This window comes from Canis aureus, chromosome 1, assembly GCF_053574225.1.
Source record: "Canis aureus isolate CA01 chromosome 1, VMU_Caureus_v.1.0, whole genome shotgun sequence".
Lineage (NCBI taxonomy): Eukaryota > Metazoa > Chordata > Mammalia > Carnivora > Canidae > Canis > Canis aureus.
Window position 1 is genome coordinate 105858657 of NC_135611.1, and position 24863 is coordinate 105883519.

Consider the following 24863-nt stretch of genomic DNA (forward strand, 5'->3'; position numbering starts at 1 on the left):
ACAACTTGTCTGACTTGGCTACAAGTTGGAAGTTTTCTACAACCCTTCCTTGGGTTCAAATTCAGTTTCAATTATTTTGCTAGAGTGGATCACAGAATTTGGAAACACAATTACCAGTTTATCATAAAAGGATATGATAAAGAATAGAGATGAACAGCCTGGTGGAAGAGATGTGAAGGGTGAAGTATGTGGCAAGGCGCACAAAGTTTCCATTCCTTCTCCAGGCACTACTCCCAGCACCTCTACAAGTTTAGCAACCCAGAAGCTCTCCGAACTCTATACTTTTGCTATTTTATGGAGGCTTCCTCACATAGGCATGATTGATCATTAATTCTATTTCCAAACCCCTCTTCCAAGCTTTTTTTTTTTTTTTTTTTAAGATTATTTGTTTGATTTATTTATGAGAGAACACAAGCAGAGGGGAAGAAAGGGGAGAGGTTGTTTTTAAATTTTATTTTATTTTAGATTTTATTTATGTAGGGACGCCTGGGTGGCTCAGCGTTTAACGCCTGCCTTCAGCCCTGGGCGTGATCCTGGAGTCCAGGATCGAGTCCCACATCGGGCTCCCTGCATGGAGCCTGCTTCTCCCTCTGCCTATGTCTCTCTCATGAATAAATAATTTAAAAGAATAATAAAATAAAATCTTAAAAAAATATTTACGTTCCCAGATTGGCTTTCAATAAAAGACCAACCCTACCAGTGGCAACCCTGTGGGGACTGCTGTCACTTCTGAGAGCTTTCTCTGTTATCTTTACTTAAACTTCTATCGCTTTACTCACTCTCCTTTGTCTGGGAGACTCATTCTTCGACTCTGAGACAAGAACCTAATCAATACCAAGAGCTTTATAATTCTATTTGTCCACTCTGGCTAATGCCTTTAATGGCTTTTTCAGAGTTCTCTAAAATCTCGCCTGGCCTCACACGCCGCTTTCTCCATTAGGCCCCCTGCGGCCAGCATTCCCAGGATACCAGCCTGCTCCCCTCCCAGCTGTTACTCAGGATTGGCTGGGACCCTCTCCTCCGCAAACTCCTACGTGGGCCGCGCTCACTTAGCTTCTCCCTTTCCTTTAAATCAAAGTGCCTTCAAGTCCGCGACCATCTCGGAGGGTCCTGGGGAGAGATCTGGGCAGGCCTGAGTGTCTGAGAGGCTAAGCGGTATACGCACCGCCCGTCGTGAATGTTACAAATTCACGGCCAAATGGGTAAGGTGGCGTAGAAATGAAGTGAACCAAAGCGTTTTCAATAGCTTCTCACCGTCTAGTGCCTTCCCAGAAAAGGTGCAAAAAGAGAGGTACCCGCCACAAGGTAGTAAGCGAAGAAACGGTAGCTCCCGTCTAACCGTCTGCAGCGCGCGCTGCATTATGACGTCACAGAGGCCGAGCCCCGCGCCAGATTCCGGATCTCCGGAACTAGCGCGCTGGCCCTGGTCGGCCGCCATCCTCCTCTGCGCTTCTGAGGGTCTGTCAGCCGCTGAGGTGAGACTCGGGGGCGGTAGACGCTGAGCAAAGTGTTTGAGGAAGTGGCACGGTGATTGGTCTCCAGCGATGAAGATCGGGGTTATCACCAGGTCGGTGTCGGTTCTGGGAGTGTTTCGGGGCCACGGAGAGCGCGTTGGGTTTTGTTTGTTTTTTGTCCGGAGCGCGTGAGGCGTCGGTGTTGGGGAAGCGAGTGGGAATTCTCCCTGGGGGTTGCTGTGTGGGAGGATCATTTGGGGGTTCCCTGTGCAGGGGGAGCGTGTGAGACTCCGTTTTGGGACGAGAACGTGGGGAGAGTAGCGTTTTGGGGTGTCTGGTTGAGGGAAGCGGGAGTCGTGTCGGTGTTGGGGAGCTCGGTTGTTGATGCTGTCACATCCTGACTCTTAAACATGGAGTTTTTGGCCTATTGCGCCCACGTTTACTGTATATTCTTACTGAAAAGGTGTTTTCAGTTTTATTTCCGACCCATGTAATGACATGGTCAAACTCCTAAGTCCAGAAAATAACTCTGGTTAGATTTTAGAGTATTTCAATTTTAGTGTTGGGATGATTTGTGTAGGTACTGATATAATTTTATACATTGTGAATCTAATATCCTATCAGCTATTTCTATATTACTATTTGGAACTTTTTGTCTTTCTTCCTTTTTTTTTTTTTCCAAGATTTTATTTATTCATTCATGAGAGAGAGAGAGGGGCAGGCAGAGACACAGGCAGAGGGAGAAGCAGGCTCCGTGCAGGGAGCCCGATGTGGGACTCAATCCTGGGACTCCAGGATCTCGCCCTGGGCTGAAGGCGGCGCCAAACCTCTGAGCCACCCGGGCTGCCCTCTTTTCTTTTTTTAACTATTGAAGTTATGTACCATCGCGTGGGTGACTTAATTTGGGTAAAACTGGGGAAGTCTGGGTAGCTCAGTGTCTGCCTTCGGCTCAGGGCGTGATCCCTGGGTCCTGGGATGAGTCCCACATGGGGCTCCCCGGAGGGAGCCTGCTTCTCCTCTGCCTACGTCTCTGCCTCTCTCTCTGTGTCTCTCATGAATAAATAAATAAAATCTTTAATGATGATAATTTGGGTAAAACTGATGTAGGTCTAGGTCCAATACTTTCAGGAATATGTGATGGATTTCCTTTAACCCAAGTGTTTTTGTTTCCTTGGCCAGCGGTGGTGGTAATTTTCCACTGTTTTAGACATACCTGTTTATGTTTATTCCTAAATGGTCTACATTGTTGTTTTAATCGTAAATGGTGTGAGTTTTTCCTGTATGATGCCACTCCCTCTTTTTGTTTCTTCTCATATAATGCAAAAATTTTTAAAAATACGCTATTTTTGTCACCTCAGTCTACTAATATTACTGCTACTAGCTTATACCTTGATTCCTTTATATTTTCTAGTTGATTATTTTTGTTATCTGCAAATAATTATGGCCAGGTGGCAAGTGTATGAACTGTGGAGTAAGAAGAATCTACTTCTGCTTCTGACTTGGGTAGGTTAATGTCTGAGTCAGTTTCTTCGTGAAAACAAAACAAAACAAAACTGTCATAGAGTTGTTATAAAGATTAAATTAGCAAATGTTCTTTAAGTACAAAGTGTAGTCCCTGGTACCTAGTATAGTCTGAATAATTGGTAATTATGATTTTTAAGAAATATTTTATTTATGAGAGAGAGAAATAGATAGGCAGAGGGAGAAGCAGGCTTCCTGTGAGGGACATGATGCGGGACTTGATCCGAGGACTCCAGGATTACGACCTGAGCCAAAGGCAGACGCTCAACCACTGAGCTACCCAGGTGCCCTGGTAACTGATTTATCAGGGTTTTGTACCTCTTTCTCAAGGATTTTTCCCCCTGGCTTTATTGAGATATAATTGACATATAATGGTTCTGTAAGTTTAAGGTATACAACATGTTGATTTAATACACTCATTTATTGCAAAATAATTACCACCCTACGTTAGCTAACGTTTGCATCATGTCACACCTAATTACCACTTCTTTTTTAAATTTAAATCCAATTAGCCAACTTCTAGCACATCATTAGTTTCAGATGTAGTGTTCAGTAATTTATCAGTTGCATATAACACCCAGTGCTCATCACATCACCTGCCCTCCTCTTTAATGCCCATCACCCAATTACCCCATCTCCCCATCCACCTCCCCAATTATCATTTTTTTATGTGGTGAAAACATTTAAGGTCTACTCTCTTGGCAGCTTTCGGTTATATAATACAGTCTTAACTGTAATCACCATGCTGTGCATTAAAGCCCATCATTTATATTTTTCTTCTCTGTCTTTAATATTTGATTTATAGATTGCTAGATTTCCCACTGTCTTATATTCCTTGAAAAAAACCATATTTATCCATAATGTTTTGTTCTTTTAATATGTGGCTGGGTTCCATTTGCTAATATTTTATTTAATATTTTTGCATCTAGAAATAAAAAGATGTCTTAGATTTGCTTCAAAATAATCCATTGGTGAAGCGAGATGAGTGGTGGTGTAGAAAATAAAAATTAGGTTTGAGTTGATAATTATTGAAGGTATATAATAGATATGAGGAGTTTGATTATACTTTGATTTCTTTCTTTTCTTTCCTTCTTCCTTTCCTTTCCTTTCCACTCCACTCCACTCCACTCCACTCCACTCCACTCCACTCCGGGGCAGAGGCAGAAGAAGGAAAGAGAATCTCAAGCAGGCCCCACTCAGCAAGGAGCCTGATATGGGGCTCAATCCCATGACTCTAGGATCATGACCTGAGCTGAAATCAAGAGTCTCATCTTAACCCACTGAGCCGTCCTGGTACCCCTCCTCTTTGTACATGGGGTTTAATTACACTGTTTCTTCTTCTTCGGCTTGAACTTTTTTCATAATAAAATTTTAAAAATTTGCTTCTATATTTATAAGTAAAACTGATCCTTACTTTTTATTTTTTTAAAGATTTTATTCATGAAAGACAGAGGAAGCAGAGACACAGGCAGAGGAAGAAGCAGGGTCCCCACAGGGAGCCCGATGTGGGACTCGACCCCCAGACCCCGGGATCACACCCTGAGCCAAAGACAGATGCTCAACCACTGAGCCACCTAGGCATTCCAATCCTTACTTGTCTTTAAGAGTATTTTTCAAGTATAACCTAAAAAAATGAAAAAATGGACTATTGTACCCTAGGAGCTCCACCTTATTCTAATCTCCTTCCTTCTCCCCAGAGGTAATTATTATCTGAAGACATCATATTAAATTTTCCTGGCTGTCAACTTTATACAAATGGAGGGGTGCCTAGATGGCTCAGTCAGTTGGGCATCTGACTTCGGCTCAGGTCATGATCCCGCGGTCCTGGGATCCAACCCTGCATCCGGCTCCCTGCTCAGCTGAGCCTGCTTCTCTCTATCCCTCTGCTGCTCCCTTGGCTCTCTCTTTGTCTCTCAAATAAATAAAATCTTAAAAAGAACTTTATGCAAATAGAATCATAGGGTACATGTCCTTTTGTATCTGGCTTCTTTTGCTTAGTATTTTGTTGTGAAATTCATCTAAGTTTTCCATATAGCAGTAGTTCATTTTCTTTTCATTGCTGTATGGTATTCTTTGGTGTGATTATACCCCAATTTTATTTATTTATTTATTTATAAGATTTTTATGTATTTATTCATGAGAGACACAGAGAGAGAGAGAGAGAGAGAGGCAGAGACACAGGCAGAGGGAGAAGCAGGCTCCATGCAGAGAGCCTGACATGGGACTCAATCCAGGGTCTCCAGGATCAGGCCTCTGGCTGAAGGCGGTGCTGAACTGCTGAGCCACCTGGGCTTCCCTACTTAGTAGAATTTCTGAAGTGTAGGGTATGATAGATACAAGGAGAAATGACAAATGGCCAGTCACAACAGGAGGTTCTTAGCACACTTCACTCAGTAACAAAGAACAAGGAGACAGAAAGCTAGAAGGCTATAGTTTAACAGTGGTCAGCAAGGTTTCTGTAAAGAGCAGTGAGAAAGTAAATACTTTAGGCTTTGCAGGCCAGATAGTCCTGCACCTGCTGAACTCTGCCATTATAAGATGAAAGTAGCCTAGAGACTGCATACAAATGGGTATGGTTGTGTTCCAGGAAAACATTATTTACAAAAACATGTCAGCAGCCCACTATACCACCAACTCCTGAGCAATTAGAAGAACATGATTAACAAACTTGACCAGTGTAAGACACTCCACTCAACAATTTTTCTCAAATGCACATAGAACAACTGTAAAAACTTAGTATATGATGGGTCATGAATCCAGTCTAAACAAATTTCAAAGTATTGAAATCACACAGAATATTTTCTCTGACTACAGTGGAATTAAGCTCATAAAGCAATATCAAGCTGAAAACTAGAAAATCTCCATTTTTTTGGTAAGCATACCATACAAGTCTAAATAATCCATATTCAAAAAATATTACAGTGGAAATGTTTTGAATTGCATTTTAATAATCCTTAATGTCAACTTCTGATGAATGCAACTAAAGCATTCAAGGGAGGGAATTTAGACATGTATTAGAAGTGCATATATCAGAAGGGCGCCTGATAGGTGGCTCAGTCAGTATACACACACACACACACACACACACACACGAATATTATTCAGCCATAAGAAAGAAGGAAACCTTGCCATTTGCAACAGTATGGATGGACCTTGAGGGCATTATGCTAATTGAAATAAATCAGAGGAAGATAAATATTGTATTATCTCATTTATATATAGGGAATCTTAAAAAAAAATGAAACAAAACCAAAAGACCAAGTTTATAGATACAGTGAACAGATTGGTGGGTGCTAGAGGTTGGGGCATGGGGGTAGGTGAAATGAGTCAAGGGAATCAAAAGACCTAAATTTCCATTTATAGAATAAATACGTCATAGGGATGTAATGTACAGAATGGTGGCTATAGTTAATAATACTATATTGCATATTTTTTAAATTTTTTTAAGTATTTTATTTATTCATGAAAGACAGAGAGAGAGGCAGAGACATAGGCAGGGGTAGAAGCGGCCTCCCCAGGGTGCTGGGATCATGCCCACCCCAAGCCAGAGGTAGACACTCAACTGCTGAGCCACCAAGTGTCCCTGTACTGCATATTTGAAAGTTGCTAGGAGAATAGATCTTAAAACTCTTCATCACCAGATAAAAGTTTTTATAACCGTATGGTGATAGTTATTAACCATATTTATTATGGTGATTATTTCATAATATATACAGATATTGAATTTGTTATGTTGTACACCTGAAACTGATACATTTCAATTATACCAAAAATAATAATGCTGATGGTATTTAATATATGTAAAGGAAGGTTATAATTTTTCAACCCCTGACTAAACTTTTTTTATTTTAGTACATCAACACACAATGTTATATTAGTGATTTGAGGAGTTTATACATTACTGTGTTCATCATGACTAACTCTTATTTTTTACTATTGTCCATTTCAATTACTTGAGTTTGCTGGGTCTACAGTAATATTGTGCAAATGTTGATAATTTATTGCCTTTTCTTTCATATTGATGATTGCTATTTGATTCTTTTCTCTAATGACATGGTAAGATCAGTGATGAATGAGAATGGTAGTAATTAATTCTTTCCATGCTTCATAGAAATGCTTCCAGCATCTCATTGGCTCTCAATTGAGCATGTAAAGTGTTACATTTTTGCTTTGGTTATGTTTTGCTTCAGATGTTTTTCCTCTTGTCCTCTTATCTTTTGGAAAGAAAGTGTGACATCCAACTAATGTGTCAACTACAAGTCCCAACTCCATTCGTTCCTCTTCATCCCTAGAAGTAAACTAACTTGAAATTTTACATTATAATGATTTTTGGACTTTAAGTATCTATCTTCAAACAATATCTATTCTGTGTGCATTTAAGAAATTTATGCAAATGGTGTTATACTTGAGGTATCCTTTTACAAGAACTTCATAGGATTTTATTCTTGTTTTATCAGCAGGCTGTTCCTCCCCGCCCCCAACATTATTGACATCACATGTATGGGGGTCCTCCCCATACCAGCCAATTCTCCAACTCCCTGGACACCAACTAGGTATCCTAAAATTCTTTTTTTTTTTTTTAAGATTTTATTTATTCGTTCATGATAGACTTAGAGAGAGAGGCAGAGACACAGGCAGAGGGAGAAGCAGGCTCCATGCCAGGAGCCTGACGCGGGACTCAATCCTGGGACTCTAGGACCGCACCCTGGGCCAAAGGCAGGTGCCAAACCGCTGAGCCACCCAGGGATCCCCCTAAAATTCTTTTTTTATATATAGATTTTATTTATTTATTCATGAGAGACACCAAGAGAGAGGCTGAGACATAGAGGAAGAAGCAGTCTCCCCACAAGGAGCCCAACGTGGGACTCGATCCTGGACCCCAGGATCATGCCCTGAATCGAAGCCGATCCTCAACCGCTGAGTCACCCAGGCACCCCTGGGTTTTCTAAAATTCAACTCGGTTTTGATGCTAACTACCAGCAGTTAATGCAGATCCCACAGGTTAAGGACTGTTTCACAAGACTGACCACACTTCAGATGCCAGTCACAATTCTCAGGTTGCCATTTGTACTTCTGACCAGCTGGCTATAAATCGGGTTTCAGGGGCACCTCAGTGTCTCAGTCAGTTGGGCATCTGACTCTTGCTTTTGGTTCAGGTCATGATCTCAGGGTTGTGATCCTGGGGTTGGGCTCTGCATTCAGCTGGAAGTCTGCTTGAGACTGTCTCTCTCTCTCCCTCCTCCTTTGCCTTCTCCCTACTCACACACGTGCAGACTCTTTCTGTCTGTCTCAAATAAATAAATAAATCTTTAAAATAAATAAATCAGGGATTTCTCCACCCCCCCAAGTTTAATAATTTACTAGAACAGTGCACAGAACTCAGGAAGATACTTTATTTTCTATCACCAAATTATTGTAAGAGATAAAAATGAATAGCCAGTTGAAGAGGGTGAGATCCAGAAGGATCCTGAGTACAGGAGCTTCTGTCCCTGTGGAGTAGGGGTAGGGGTACACACACCCCTGGCACCTCAAAGTGTTTACCAACTCAGAAGCTCTCCAAACTGTGTACTTTAGGAGATTTTGTGAATTATGTAGGCCACTAGTGATTAAACTCAATCTCCAGCTCCCTCCACTTCCCAGAGGTTCCAGGGGTGAGGCTGAAAGTTCTAACCCACTAATTATGCCTTGGTCTTTCTGGGGACCTCCTCCTATCCTGAAGCTATCTGGGGATCCCCAGTCACTGATAAGCTCATTGGCATATAAAAGCTACTCTTGTCACTCCACAGATTCCAAGGATTTTAGGAGCTGTGTGCCAGAAACCTGGGACATAAACCAAATATCTATTTCCCATTGTACCATAATAAGCCTAAGGAAGTAGCCACTCCATTCCTAGGCTATTATAGGTTTGTAACAAAAGGAATACTGAATTTTATGAGCTGTTTTTTCAATATCAATTTAGGCTTTCCTCCTCTAACCTATTAATTTATTTTATTAGCTACTTTTAGCTGCCAACCTGACATCCATGCCCCTTTGGTTAAGAAAATCTCTTGTTTAGGCAGCCATCCATTTGGGAACTTGACCTTAACCACAGTTCTGTAGGAAATGTAGAGTAGTCCTACCAATCAGGGTAGTTCCATTGCCATTTTCAGTTTCATTGCAGTGTTCTAGGCATGAACATTTGGTGTAATTCTAATCTGTTAAGTGTGAAGGAAAGTCTGTCAAGGGCTTCTGAGAAATGGTTGAGTCCTTGATCTCCAGTCCTAGAGATCTCAGTTGTAAACTCATTCATGTCTAACCCCCTCTTCCTACCTCTCTCCTGCCCGTATGGAGTTCTGCACTTGAGCTGTATACCGTCCTTTGTAGGCCAGCACTCAGACTGGATGAAAGGCCAAGACTGGGATAAAGCATTGTCAGGATTAGACATGGAAGTGGGTAGTTATCCTTGTTCACCAAGTTTACCAGTCCACCAGAGAATGGGTCAGAGATCAGCTGTCTAGGTGTAGAGGATTCAGGAGAGCTAGAGAGTCTTTGAGAATAATTTGCTGCCTTGCAGGGTGAAACAAAATTCAAATTGACTTCATGGTGTTTGTGTCCTCAGAGTGTGAGTTTCTAGCATGGGTCCAGGGCTTGGCCATTGGAGATACTGATTTCTGATCTGCTGCTGCTGAGGCAAGGATGGGTCTCTCTTTGCATTCCGGCTTGTGTGGAAGGAGCTGGCTGGATGTGCGTAGCAAATATTACAAGAACTGGTTCCAGAGGTTCTATTCTTGCAACTTTGGCCATATGGCCACTCCACTGTATAATGTGCTACAGAATGAAGTTCTTAAAATGCACAAGAAAAGAAAATTGTATTTTGAGACTGTTGGAAAAGGGATATGTCATCATGAAGATGGGCAGATGTGGATTCAGATTCTCAGTTGCTACTTGGGGATTTTTTTTTTTAAGATTTTATTTATTTATTCATGAGAGTCACAGAGAGAGAGAGAGAGAGGCAGAGACATAGGCAGAGGGAGAGGCAGGCACTAAACCGCTGAACCACCACCTAACATCGCCTTAGGGAAGAAGTTATGTGGACAACACACTTCACCTGATTAAGCCTCAGCTTACTTGTATATAAAATGGAGATAATGCGTACCTTATAGAGTAGTATTGAGGATTTGTATAGATCTTGGTTTTCACATGGGATAATTGCTCCAGTGCAATTAACAAAAATTTTAGGAATGTATGGGCACAGGTGGTTTTAAGGCAGTTTCCAGGACCACCACTTGTATATATTATCTTTCCTAAAATTGATGTGTGTGAGAACTTGGCAATGGACAAGATCGTAAGCTGGGTTTTTCCCCTCCATCTCTTTCATATCCATTCTAGTCCAACTTTTTTTCTAGTTTCCCACCCCCAAAAAAGGCATTCCTCTTGCCTATTCCTTATCTACCTATGGAGCACATCCCCATGATATAAAAGCTTCCCTGGTGTTAAAGATGCAGAGGAAATGTTAGGGCCTTTTGTTAGAGTGAGTCAGCATGGCAAGGGAAAGCTGTGAGTCTTGGGTGCATGTAGTCTTACAGTTGAATTTGCTCTTGAATCTACAGGTTCTAGGATACGGGAACAAGACATTATCAGTACTGGAAGAAGGAGAAGGTCCCAGGCTTAGGAGATCATCATTTCTGGCAGCAGCCTGACCTGAGATATCTGACCATAACCTCCAGGCAGGCCCAGAGCAGACAGAAGACAGAGCATATCCTGGATTGCTAGCCCTTTCTTTAGAACAGGAAAATGACCAATTCCCAGGTAAGGTTTATTTTACCTATTTTGTCCTTTGTTTCCCAGTGGATTTGTGGAAGCTTCTAAAACACAGTCTGATAAAATGAGACACCATAGTTGATAAAAATCAGCATCTGTTGGAAAATAAGTTTAGGTGATAATCTTAAAATCTGGGTAGGTTAGGAAGGAAAATATATAGGACATAGGGTTCATACAAAGCTCTTAAGGATGGAACCAAGGTAAATGACTGTGTAAGACTTTGTGGGCTGCCTTAGCTTTGAATTTGTGTCTCCTTTCTTGGCACCTGTAATAACGAGAAAAACATGAAAAGCTACGTGATGTGTAGTATCTATGAGGAGAAAGCAAACCAGTTCTTCAGGGAAAGTAATTTTGTTGCTCTTAGTACTTAAGAAATTTCTTTTCCTCGCTCTTCACCAAAATTTTGTGGTAGACAGTGTCCTCAGTATCAGTCATGTAATAAAGACACAGGATGTTTCCTTTGGCTTTTTCTCATTGTGTTCCTCAGAGTAAGCTAAGGGGGTAAATGCCAAAGCAGAACTCGATTGGATAAATTCTTCAAAAGCTGTGCACCTGGATGATACAACCTTCTAGCAGTCCACACTTTACCCAGGAATAAAGCCTGAATTAATTAATTATTTTTTTGAATTATTTAATAGAATGAATGGGTGCTTGATCTGTGAGTGGTCCTCCATGAAGGAGAATTTTGCCATTTGGCAGAAGACAGCTGAAAATTCCATTCTTTAATAACAGCTTGGAGTACAGATAGTAGCCATGCTCCCTTTATACCTTCTTAATCACAGGTTAAATTTCTGTTTTTTGTAAGCTACCCAGTGTGTGGTATTTTGTTATAGCAATCTGAGTGGACTAAGATACATGGGGTATGTGGTACGTGAAATACCCACAGTGTGCATAATGTATCATGGGAAAATGACCAGAATGTGTTCCTGTTCCTCTCTTCCACATCATCTGTTCTACCTTAGCTTGCATTGACATTTGTTGTTACAGGCATCATTATCATTTGAGGATGTGGCTGTGAGCTTCTCCTGGGAGGAGTGGCAGTTACTGACTCTGTCTCAGAAGGACCTGTACTGGGACGTGATGTTGGAGAACTACAATAACCTGGTGTCCCTGGGTGAGGACAGCATCACAATCAGTTGCCTTTTCTTTCTCATTCAATAAAATCTGTAGTATTCCTGAAATATCTCCTGGTTTGGACTAAACATTGTAGGGTATAGACTCTTACTCTCCTCTTTGGCCCTAGAGTGTAGATGTTCTCCCTTCCCTGGGAAAGGATTTTACTTTACTGAAGTACAAATGATGTACAACTTCTCTCCAGTTTTCATAGATTCCTCAGGCTTAAGTACTTGGTGCCAAGTTGTCCATGATTTCCCATTTTACAGGTTATCAAGCCAGCAAACAAGATTCACTCTTTCGGTTGGAGCAAGGAGGACTGCCATGGACAGTAGAGGGAGTAGCTCATAGTCAAACCTGTCCAGGTGAGTGAGTGAAAATCAGGAAAATGGGGAGAAAGGACACTAAAATTCCAGTTGATCAGTGAAAGGTTAACACTCTGGAAGTAGTTTGTGGGGAAATTTTTTTTTTTTTTTTTTTTATACCAGTTGGTGACACAGATATCTGATCAACTCCTTTCTGTATCTCTCTTCTTTTTAGGGCTGTTCTTTGCCTGCTGTGAAAGGATGAGGTCTTTCTTTTTTTCTCATTTCTAGATCTGATTACAGCCTTTCATCTAGGATCCAGATTTCTTACCTGGTTCCCTCCTGCCCAGCTTGTGTGTGTCTTCTCCCCTTCTTTTTCTGCAGAGTTCCCACCACCTGTTCTTTGACGATTTGCTTCTGTACAGACGGCTTTGCACTTGGCACAGTTCTCATCTTCTGCACATCCCTGCCCCTTTCAAAAGGGCTGAAATCCCTCCCTGACACCCCACCTCACCTGAAGGCATTTGAAAATTACACGTACCTTTACTCTTAGGGCACCTCTGTCTACTTATTCAGTCTCTGCTTCCCCAACTTCCTGGTCCTGGGTTTGTTTTTTGTTTTTGTTTTAATCTTCTGCTTGATTCTCATATTAAGAGTTTCATTCATTCTCTAGGCCTAAACTCTTCTTTCTCTGCTGGAGAGTACCAAAGTGACCTCTTCTACTGAAGTCTAATCTGCATGTAATCCCCAGTATGTTGCCAGCCCCCAGGGCAGCCGCCCTTTGATGTCTTCCTTCCTGTATGCAAAAGCAGAGTCCTCCTTCCTCTCCCATAATGATTTCACCATAATAGAATGTACTCATATATATTTGAAGAGTTAAGCTGTCTGTAGTCTGACAGTTATTTCCAAATTGACACCTCCCCTTCTGTAGTCTGATCTGATCTCTAATTCTATATTTTGTCTGCACCGAGAATAATTTTCCCGAGAAGTCCTTTCCCCCTCAGCTTTAGTGTTGTAACCTGAGATCATTTTTCCTCTTAGTGAATCCTTTTACTCCAAGTGCATTTTACTTAGGTTCTGCTGTGCTGCAGTACATGTTGGTGCTTGGTCACCTGTGACTTCCCTTGAATTTTCTGTACTATTTCTGATGGTCTCTGCTATTTCTGTTAAATTTTGTTGTTTTGGAAAGGCCCTTGGAAATTTTACACTCTCAATTCCCACCTGTGATCTGTGAGTAGGCTGTGATCATTTGGTCTTGCGTTGCAGCAGTTGCTACACACATTGACTGTGTTAATTTAGTCCCTTTTAATGCTGTATGGCTGTATTCCTCTGTGGGCATGGGGCATTAAAGAAGGGGAACTGGAACTTGATGAGAAAACAGGAGGAACAAGAACTGGTTAAAAAAACAAGAGGTCCACATATATTTAGAGGTTGAGAAGATAAGAATCCAGCTGGGTAGAATGAGAAGTATTGGGCTATGGTAGGAGGAGGGTCAGAAAATGTCCTGAAAACAAGTGACAAACTCATTCCAAAGAGGAGGAAGTGGGTAATATAATGTCCAATAAGCTGGAGGACTGGCACCTGTGCATTTGATTGTGTTGGATTTTTCTGGCTAGATACTGGCTTCTTTCACCTTGAGCTCTTTTTATCTCCACAAAGTCCAGTGCACACTTGGACCTCCCTCTTTTCTGATTTCTCTGTACTTTGTGTCTATACTGCATTGACTCAGTAATGATCACATGTTATTTTATTGTTTTACTGGTTGGTATGAGGCTTCTTTTTTCCATATAGAGAAAAGGTCTCTATCTTACTCTTTCTTGCTGTGTATAGACTACATAATCACTCACTGACAGCATCACTTGCATCTGTTCATTACATCTTGAAAGTAGGCCTTATTTTCTTTCTTTCTTTCTTTCTTTCTTTCTTTCTTTCTTTCTTTCTTTCTTTCTTTCTCTCTTTCTCTTTCTTCCTTTCTTTTTTTCTTTTCTTTTCTTTTTCTTTCTTTCTTCTTTCTTTCCTTCTTTTCTTTTCTTTTCTTTTCTTTTCTTTTCTTTCTTTTCTTTCTTTCTAAATCAGAGATGTGTGTATAAACTATGTGGGAACTTTTTCAGACCACAGGCTTCATCTTGAGATTTGGCTTCTGCTCTACTCAATATGGACAGTGCCCTGAGCATATGAGATTGGAAAGACTGTGCTTTGATCCCTGTAGTTGAAGAACGACCACTCTAATACACCCTGAAAGATTTGAGTCTAATGAAGGATGGAAGTCCCTTCCAAATGTCAAAGTCTTAGGTTGAAGTATGTGCCTAAAATCCTAAAATTTTTAAATTTGATTATGAGGCATAGATAGGGACTGTTTTTGCAAAATTAGAGAAATTGATTTGGTAAACACTTTGGTAAAGTGTTACAGAAAGAATAAAATACTTTTTAGAAGATTGATAAAATAGGGATCCCTGGGTGGCGCAGCAGTTTGGCGCCTGCCTTTGGCCCGGGGCACGATCCTGGAGACCTGGGATCGAATCCCACATCGGGTTCCCGGTGCATGGAGCCTGCTTCTCCCTCTGCCTGTGTCTCTGCCTCTCTCTCTCTCTGTGTGTGTGTGACTATCATAAATAAATAAAAATTAAAAAAATAAAGAAGATTGATAAAATAATTTCTTCAAGAAAGATAGCTGAGTTTCAAATAAAAATGATATGAGTCAGTAAAAAGTTTTTGGAGATGGAAATGAGGAAGGTAATGTAGGAGATTCTTAACAGATTGGCCTCTAGGAGACTATATGAAAGGAAATGGCTGATTATTGTGGATTTTATGTTAATAATTGGCATAGAGGGTGAGTTTAGTTCTATTTTATCTTTTGTGCTATTTTTAGACAGCCTTGCTTGATAGCTTGCTTGAGTCTTTTTTTTTTTTTTTTAATTTTTATTTATTTATGATAGTCACACAGAGAGAGAGAGGCAGAGACACAGGCAGAGGGAGAAGCAGGCTCCATGCACCGGGAGCCCGACGTGGGATTCGATCCCGGGTCTCCAGGATCGCGCCCTGGGCCAAAGGCAGGCGCCAAACCGCTGCGCCACCCAGGGATCCCTGTTTGAGTCTTGATAGCTGGATAGTAGCATCGAAACATGGCAAGTTTGAGCTTGGAGTTCTAGGATAAATGGAAGATAAGGCAGGTCAATGTTTTGTTCTTGATTGGGGATTCTCTTAATTGGTTGGTGTCAGAGATGATGTAGGAACAGAGAGATTAAGGAAGAATGTGGCATCAGTTGAAAGAAGAAATTTTGGGAATGAGTATATCAAATGGCAAATAATGAATATGGTTTATATGAATATAGATGGCCTATACCTGTGCTATCCAGTGTGTTGGCCACTGGCCCCATGTGGCTACATAAATTTAATTAACATTAAGTAAAATTACAAATTCAGTTCTGCCATTACTCTAGTCACTCACATTCAGGTACTCAATAGTCAGTGTGGCTAGTGGGTACCATATTAGAAAACATAGATATAGAACATTCCCATTATTGCAGAAAATTTTATTGAACAGCACAGTACACAGTTATAGTGTGATTAAACTGATTGGAGAAGGTGATGTTTCCATCAGTCAATAAACTGTACTCTTCTCTAGGACAAGGGCAAATGGCTTAAGGACTTTTTTTTTTTTTAATAGAGAAAATGTGCACACATGCAGGTGGTAGGGTTGGGGCAAGAGGGAGAGGAAGAGAGAAAGAGAATCTTAAGCAGGATCCACACTCAGCATGGAGCTAGACATGGGGCTCGAGCTCATGACCCTGAGATCATGACCTGAGTGAAATCAAGAGTTGGATGCTTAACTGACTGAGCTACCCAGGTGCCCCTAAAGACCTATTTTTAAATTCTAGATGGACATATATGTGTCTGGATATATTGGACTGGATGAAGTTGCATCATTTCTACAAAGAAAATTCAAGTATTGACTACAGTATTACTCTAAATAGGTGATTGGTGTTTTATATAAATTTAGTTTTGATGTGCAGGTGGAATGTGAAGGAAAGACTAAGTAACAAGATGATTGTTGAATATTTTACCTCAATGATCTTGGGATGAAATTCTGTAGGTCCTACATTCTGATTTTCCAGTTCTAGCCCTTTGTTATGAAAACCCACATTGTTTATATGTTTGATCAACATTTTTTTGATGTTTGGGGGAATCCCTTGGTGGCTCAGTGATTTGGCACTTGCCTTTGGCCCATGGCATGATCCTGGAGCCCTGGGATCGAGTTCTGTATCGGCCTCCCTTCATGGAGCCTACTTCTCCCTCTGCCTGTGTCTCTGCCTCTTTCTCTCTGTGTTTCTCATGAATAAATAAATAAAATCTTTAAAAAAAAACACACTTTTTTTTGACGTCTCTGGATAGGATTTTCATATTCTCTTTGCATATCCCTCTCCCAAAACTCTTAAGACGTGGAATCCATGAAATTCTTGTCCTGGGCTTTCCTCTTTCTCTGTCCATCCTTCCTATATTATCTCATCTGGTTCTGTGTAGTCCAGATATTTAAGTACTATTTATATACTCATGACTTAAAATTGTTATCTGAAGGGGTGCCTGGATGGCTCAGTTGGTTAAGTGGCTGACTTTTAATCTCAGCTCAGGTCTTGATATCAGGGCTGTGAGTTCAAGCCTTGCATTGGGCTCCACGCATGGAGCCCCACTTAAATGTTATCTGAAGTCTGGAACTTTCTCCACACTCATAGATCTAACCAGGTACTTCATATTTGTTCTTGAACGTATATATTATATAAAACCTAATGTGTCCCTCAAAATGAAGCATTTGATTCCCCACAAATGCCAAACCTGTCTCCCTAATGTTCCTCGTCGTATTAAATGGCACCAGCATTTATAGAGATGTGTAAGCCACATATCAAGAAGTTATTCTTGATGATTCTTTCTTCCTTTGGCATCCATTCTTACACTGAGCCTTATCTTTTTGTCCTGTCATTGTCTTTCCCTTCTCTATACTGTCATTGTCCTTGTCTGTTTCTCTATCTCCATGATGGTCATTCATGCTAATGCTGTTACTTCTTGCCTGAACTCTGCTGTGGCCTCTTGTGTATTCTCTCAACAACTTCATCTCTCCAGTTCATTCTTCATACAACAGATATGTGATTATTGGTATTTGGAAAATATTGTATTCCTGCCAAAAGACATTCAGTCGCCTATGGCCATTGCTCTTAGCTAAAATCTAATTTCTAACAAAGTCTTCCTCTATCATCTATATGTTCTCAATTCTTCCTCCCTTTTGTTTGTTTTTTTTTTTTTTTAATTTGGAAGTATTTTTTTTTATTTTTTTTATTTATTTATGATAATCACAGAGAGAGAGAGAGAGGCAGAGACATAGGCAGAGGGAGAAGCAGGCTCCATGCACCGGGAGCCTGATGCGGGATTCGATCCCGGGTCTCCAGAATCGCGCCCTGGGCCAAAGGCAGGCGCCAAACCGCTGCGCCACCCAGGGATCCCTCTTCCTCCCTTTTGAAACTTATCTATTTCCCCTTCACTCAAGCTCAAGACAATGCAGGTACATCAGCCTCTCTTATGTTTCTTGATCATGCCTAAGTTTTTCTGCCTTTCGGTTTTTGCATTGGCTGTTCCTTCTTAGGATGTTCTTCATCAAGTTATTTGCATAACATTTGCTCATTCTTATCTTATGATGTCACCTTAACTTTCCTTGTCTCGTGGATAGCTTTTTTTTTTTTTTTAAAGATTGTATTCATTTATTCATGAGAGACATACACAGAGAGAGAGAAAGGCAGAGACACAGGCAGAGGGAGAAGCAGGCTCCATGTTGGGAGCCCGATGAGGGACTCGATTCTAGGACTCCAGGATCACACCCTGAGCCGAAGACAGGTGCTAAACTGCTGAGCCACCCAGAGATCCCCGTGGATAACTATTTTAATTAAGAGTAACCTACCACTGCTCTATCACCTTCAATATACATACCATTTTGCACATTCTGTAATTTTTTTCTTTGGTTACTTGTTGATCTGCTCTTTCCCCCCTCAATCTTGCTCTCTCTCTTGTTACTAGAATGACAGCTCCAGAGAGACAGATTATATAAGGTACCTTAGTGTCATTGATTTATTCTGATTTTGATATTCTAATATTATTCTAATGCTTAAATATCATATTGTAGTATATTCCCAAATACCAGCACATTCAGTGTTTGTTGGATGAATGGATCCATCCCCTCTATCTTCTTTTGTTCTGTTCCAATCACAGTGTGGTTCTATTTTTACTTCTGTCACCATTTTGCAAGGTCCTATTTGGAAAGAATCCCAAGTTATATTTATTCATTCTAGGCTGTTTCTGAAGTAGTCTGTTTTTCCTTTTGCTGTTTTATAATACTGTCTTTTTTGCACAGAGCACAGGGTATATTTCTCTTAGACTGGGATCTTACAGAGAGCTAGCCCAAACCATGGCTTTTTTTTTTTGTTTTTTTTTTGTTTTTTTACATTTTTCCCCCTAAAATTATCATGGATGTTTTCATTCTTCTTTTTCCTAGAAGAAATATGGGAGATTGACCATATGCAGTGGCACCCAGAAAACCAAAACAGGAGTAAAACTTTGGAAAGATGTCAGCAAAGTTATGCACTTGGAAATAATTTCGATTTATGCAAAAGTCTTGTTCCTTTAATACAAAGACACAATAAGTTTGGCTCATGTTATAAAAGTTTGAAATCACACTTAGGTTTTGTTACCCAGAATAGAAGATATGCAGGAGAGAATTCTGATAAGTTTGGTAGATGTGGGAAATCATCAGTCTCCATCCAGCAGGATACAACCATTACTAGAATTAAATGCCATGGATGCATTAAACCCAGTAGCTCTAAATCAAAGCTCAATGAACATCAAAAAACATATACAGAAGAGAAACCACATGAATGCAGTGAGTGCGGAAAAGGCTTCTCCAAGAAGGCACAGCTCATTAGGCATCAGAGAACTGAAAGAGGAGAGAAGCCTCACAGATGCAGTGAATGTGGGAAAACATTCATGAGGAAGATTCAGCTCACTGAACACCAGAGAACTCACACTGGAGAGAAACCCCATGAATGTAATGAATGTGGAAAAGCCTTCTCCAGAAAGTCACAGCTTATGGTACATCAGAGAACTCATACAGGAGAGAAACCCTATGGATGCAGTGAGTGTGGCAAAGCATTCAGCCGAAAGTGCCGTCTCAATAGACATCAGCGATCTCACACTGGGGAGAAACTCTATGGATGTAGCGTGTGTGGGAAAGCCTTTTCCCAGAAGGCATACCTCATTGCACATCAGAGACTTCACACAGGAGAGAAGCCTTATGAATGCAGTGAATGTGGAAGAACTTTCTTTTTTAAGTCAGATCTGACCAAGCATCAGAGAATTCATACGGGAGAGAAACCTTATGAATGCAGTGAGTGCAAAAAAGCTTTCAGGAGCAAGTCAAAGCTCATTCAGCATCAGCGGACTCATACTGGAGAGAGACCATATGTGTGCAGTGAATGTGGCAAAGCCTTTGCCCACATGTCAGTCCTCATTAAACACAAGAAAACTCATACAAGAGAGAAAGCTATAAATTCACTGAAGGTGGAGAAACCTTCCTCAGGGAGTCACAGCTCTTTATACATCAGTGAACTTGCACAGGAACAAAACCAGATGAACACAGTGCCTGTGGAAATACCTTCCTTGGGAACTCAGCCCTTGTTAAACCTCCATGAGTTCCTTGGGGATAGAAATGTAATGTTTGTGGAACAGCCTTTTCAAAGAAATCAGGCCTCAGTAGATAGTCAGGAATTTGCACAGGGAATAAGTCTTGCAAATGCAGTGAATGTGACACCTTCTGTAATAAATTATGTCTTTTATGTTACAGATATTGTGTAGGAAAGAAAATCTCTGATACCATAACTTATCTGATAATAGAAAAGCCTTTAGCAAGAATATTCCACACATTATATGTCAGAGCTCATTTTGGATAGACAATGGCTGTACTGATGGTAGAGGATAAGTCTGTGAGAATTCAGACTTATTAAATATCTACGAAATCCCACTGGGCAGAAATGCAGCTATTGTAGGGAAGCCTTTTCCTGGAGGTAATAACTCCATTGGCATCAAAGAATTCCTACAGGACCAGAATATTAGGAAAGAATGTGATAATGTTTTCAATGATAAGTTCTACCTCATCACATCACAGAAGTGTAGAAAGACACCTCTAGAGACACCGAATATGGACAACATTTTTAGTAAAATGTGGAAGAACTTATAGGAAGGAGAAAACCCCTGAACACAATAAAAGATGGAAATTCTAAGTTGGGAATTCTATTGCCAAACTAATATGTCACAATTTTATACCTTGGGAATCTGGGACTTTTCTAATAAATGAAATCTTGGGACTAGGAATTGCATCCTGTAGCAAAAATGTATGAATATGATGAATGTGATAAGAGGCTGCTGTAACAACCATAAATTTGGTGGTTTAAAACAACTCACATGTATTACAGCTCTGGGGGTCTGAAGTCTGGACTAAATACATCCCACTGGACTAAATACAAGGCATCCCACTGGACTAAATACAAGGTGTTGGCAGGGCTATATTTAATTTTGGACGCTCTAGGAGAACCCGTTTTTCTTTGCCCTTCCATCTGCTAGAAGCTGCCTAAATTTGTGGCTTGCAGACCCCTTCCACCTTCAAAGTCAGCAATAGCTGATCAGTTCTTCCATCACTCTGGCACTGATGTCTACCTCTTTCTTACATTTACAGACCTGTATGACTACATTGGGCCCACCCAGATAATCAGGATAACCTTCTTATCTTAAAATCACTCTGCCTACTACCTTAATTCCCCCTTGCCTTATACTGTGACATATTCACAGGTCCTGGAGATTAGGGTGTGGACATTTTTTTTGGGGGGGGGTATTATCTGCCAACTGCAGATCATTCTCTGGCATCCAATTATTTGTGTCCATACCACATGCAAAATATATTCACTCTCTCCTAGCATCTCAATCCCATCCAAGTCCAAAATCTCATCTAAATCTAAGAGCTCAGGGACACCTGGGTGGCTCAGCAGTTGAGCGCCTCCCTTCGGCCCAGGGCGTGATCCTGGAGTCCCGGGATTGAGTCCCACATGGGGCTCCTGTGTGGAGCCTGCTTCTTTCTCTGCCTGTGTGTCTCTGCCCCTCTCTCTGTGTCTCTCATGAATAAATAAAATCTTTTTTAAAAATATAAAAAATCTAAGAGCTCAAAAGCTCTAAATCAAGCATTGGGTGAGGCTCTGCATATAATTTGTCCTGAGGCACAATTCCTCTGTGAGCATGTGAAACTCTAGAAACAAGTCAGATGGCCCTAGAATACCTAATTGCATCTTTTACTTTAAATGACCTTTGCAGTGTAGTGGAACATAGTTATAGGTTCTGGGGATTAGGACATGAACATCTTTGGGAGACCATACTATCTACTACAAAAACATTAGATTTCAGAGAATTCATACTATAGTAAATTCCTACCTAGCCATTAAATTTATGGAAGTGTGCACAAGGAGTAACTTTTTTTCTACAATCAGGGAATCTTAACACTTGTGTCATTATATGTGACCAGCAAGGAATACTTTTGAAATATGTAAATCAAATGATCAGCACTGTAAAATAACTTATAAATGCCCTAAAGGAACATGAGATTTATGTGCTGTAAATGCTGCCAAATGTATTTGTATCTATTCTGAAATTGTATAAATTAACATCCTATTCTGAGTATAGAATGCATATTCCATAATGTGCCTAAGTACCAGAATTCTTCACAGCCAATTCCAACAATTTTTTTAACAAATGCTTATGTACTCTTATTAATAACAAAAAAATACGAGTGGGCTGTTTTCAGACATTCGGCAATAGGGAGATCGGGATAGCTATCTCAAGAGAAAAGAAACAAATGAAGAGAGCCTTATGACTACCTCCAGCCTGGAGAGAGTTTCCATTCAGCATAGGAGGGAGAATCTTTTTTTTTTTTTTTTTTTTTTTTTTTTTTTTTTAGGAGGGAGAATCTAATCAGATTCTGGCAGTCTCTGAATTGAGAGTTTAGAGTTTGGAGAATTTAAGGTGGCTCAAATTTATGGGGTAGGTTACAGAGAGGAGCTGCACCCAGATGTAGCACATTCCCCACATGATTTGAAGTTGTGATCACACATATGTGAGGAAGCTCCCTAGGCTGGAGAAAGAACTACTGGAAAGGAACAGGCAGAGCCATCCTTGGAACTTGCACAGGTTGGAAGTAATTTGTGTTTCCACCCATTGGAATGGAACCCCCTCCCTGCCCCAGCCCAACATTTGGAAAATCACAATGGAACTTCATAAAAATAGTGCCTCAGTGGGTCACTCAAATTGGCTCTAGACTAACGGCTGCTCTGAACCAGACAAAGCATAAATGCAAACCACTACAAAACCAAACTGTTTCCAAGTAAATTAATTGCTTCCCAGACCTATACCCAGTAGTATTTAAAGAAAAGAAAGCAATCCATCAAGAAAATCAACAATGTCAAAATCACAATGTCTGGCATCTACTCAAAACCTAACCAGGTCTGCAACATGAAGAAAAGTCAGTAGAATCCCAGAATTGGCATAGGTGACAGAAAATGATGTTAAAAACAGCTATTACAAATATTCTGTATGCTCAAGAAAGTTGTATCAAGTAGATGATAAAAATTATAATTTACTGTGGGGTTTCTCTCCACATGAGCAAAGGAGTAGGTGAGGCCCAGTCTAGTTACTGGTTCCACCAATCCCAGGTTGTTCAGCCTCCCAAAAAGAGGTCAGAAGGAGGTAATTTCCATCAGTGAGGACCCAGGCCCAACTCAAGTTGGAGTGTAGTTTGGTTTCTGTCTTGGCCCTCTGGTTTTTCTGAGAACTGAGGCATGTGTGCCACACCACAGGTTTCTGAGAATTACAGTTTGGGATACATTGTTTTTCTAGTGAGTGGCTGGTCCTTGGCTGTTTGGCTGCTACAGGGGTTCTGGGACATGCAGTTCATCTGCTTTTGTCTATTTTTCTTCACATGAGAATTCTGCTTGAGTTCAAGTGGCTGGTGAAGAGAGTGCCTGTCAGAACCCTATCAAAGACATCCATGGTTTCTCTATGTAGCATGTGAGCATGTGAGGGAATTGGTTGTCCGTGGGTCGAATCCAAGCTTATCCTGTGGCTCAGTGTGGACAAGGGCAGGTCTTGGTAGGTTTGTCCTGCTGTGTGCCTGGACAGGCTTTAGAGAGCAACTTTGTTTTATGGGAGACATTTGTCCCCATTCCTCCTGCTCTAGGGGACTAGATGGACCCCGTCTTGGAGCTAGGGAGAGGAATTTGATTGTGGGTCCTACTGAACCTGACTGCCTCTTATCCCATCACTTCCCCTCTTGGTTCTCAGAAAAAACTGTGGGTATCTGTGTGCTCTAAGGGGTGTCTTGTCCTGACCTCCCCTCACCAGTTCTGTCACCATGAGCAGAAAATTTCTTGAACAATGTCTGCCATGCAGTGCCTTGAGGACTAAGCAAGCAACTTTCCAACAGTATTGTTATAAACAGGGAGGTGATTTAGGCAGAAAGAAATTTGATTTACATACTTTAGAACCTACAACAGTCTGTACAGATTTACAGATTCCACCTACTTGGTCTTGATTTCCAGTCTAGAACTTGGCTCTCTAGAATTTAGAACCTGCCAGACCTTAAGAAGTCCAGAATCAGGTATCCCATAGTTGCCTGGTGCTGTACAAGGGAGCAGTAGCTCCTGGTTTGGCTTTCTCTGTGTTTTGTGTTTTAGGAGTAAAGGTAGAAGATTAGAAGTTCCTAGTTGGTGTGTGAGCTGATTAGTTGGCTCTCTGAGGGCTCCTTTTTCTAACTCCAGCTTTGTGCATTTAAGAATTCATCCTGGGGGGATCCCTGGGTGGCCAGTGGTTTGGCGCCTGCCTTTGGCCCAGGGCACGATCCTGGAGACCCAGGATCGAATCCCACGTCGGGCTCCCGGTGCATGGAGCCTGCTTCTCCCTCTGCCTGTGTCTCTGCCTCTCTCTCTCTCTCTCTGTGTGACTATCATAAATAAATAAAAATTAAAAAAAAAAAAGAAGAATTCATCCTGGGATCCCTGGGTGGCGCAGCGGTTTGGCGCCTGCCTTTGGCCCAGGACGCGATCCCGGAGACCCGGGATCGAGTCCCACATCGGGCTCCCGGTGCATGGAGCCTGCTTCTCCCTCTGCCTGTGTCTCTGCCTCTCTCTCTCTCTCTGTGACTATCATAAATAAATAAAAAATAAAAAAAAATTTCTTGAAAAAAAAAAAGAAAAAAAAAAAAGAATTCATCCTTTATGGGGCACCTGATTGGCTCAGTCAGTTGAGTATCCAGCTCTTGATTTTGGCTCAGATCATGATCACAGGATTGTGAGATTGAGCTCCGACTCAGGCTCCACACTGAGCATTAAGCCTGCTTGGGATTCTCCCTCTTCCTCTGCCCACCCCACCCCATGCACTCACATGCTCTCTCTCTTAAAAAATAAGAAGAAAGAAAAAGAAGAGTTCTTCCTTCATGAAAAGAGGGATGTTGAGTAATTGTTGAAACTAAAAGCTTTTCATTGAAATATCTCCTTTATCCTTGATCAGAGCTATTTTGTCAGATGTTCAGAACCAGAAA

At 41.0% G+C, this 24863-nt stretch overlaps 2 protein-coding genes across 11 annotated transcripts in view; one reads left to right on the forward strand and one right to left on the reverse strand.

Moving 5' to 3' along the window:
* ZNF613 (zinc finger protein 613) overlaps positions 1-1446 on the reverse strand; it is a 55469-nt gene extending 54023 nt beyond the window's left edge. For both annotated transcript variants that reach the window (XM_077842732.1, XM_077842740.1), the window contains exon 1: positions 1255-1446. The gene's annotated coding sequence lies outside the window, so the exon portion shown is untranslated. The remainder of the gene's footprint in view (positions 1-1254) is intronic.
* The window catches only part of LOC144280583 (uncharacterized), a 39354-nt gene continuing 15853 nt past the window's right edge, over positions 1363-24863 (forward strand). For 2 of the 9 annotated variants that reach the window (XM_077842771.1, XM_077842827.1), the window contains exons 1-6: positions 1365-1567; positions 2866-2957; positions 7433-7528; positions 10565-10763; positions 11763-11889; positions 12158-12253. In XM_077842771.1, the coding sequence (XP_077698897.1) occupies positions 10749-10763; positions 11763-11889; positions 12158-12253 (238 nt within the window). In that variant the 5' untranslated portion in view covers positions 1365-1567; positions 2866-2957; positions 7433-7528; positions 10565-10748. Of the gene's footprint in view, positions 1568-2865; positions 2958-4406; positions 4675-7432; positions 7529-10564; positions 10764-11762; positions 11890-12157; positions 12254-18728; positions 21958-24863 lie in introns of those variants that run through there. The other 7 variants (XM_077842787.1, XM_077842828.1, XM_077842797.1 and 4 more) reach the window with 7 other exon arrangements.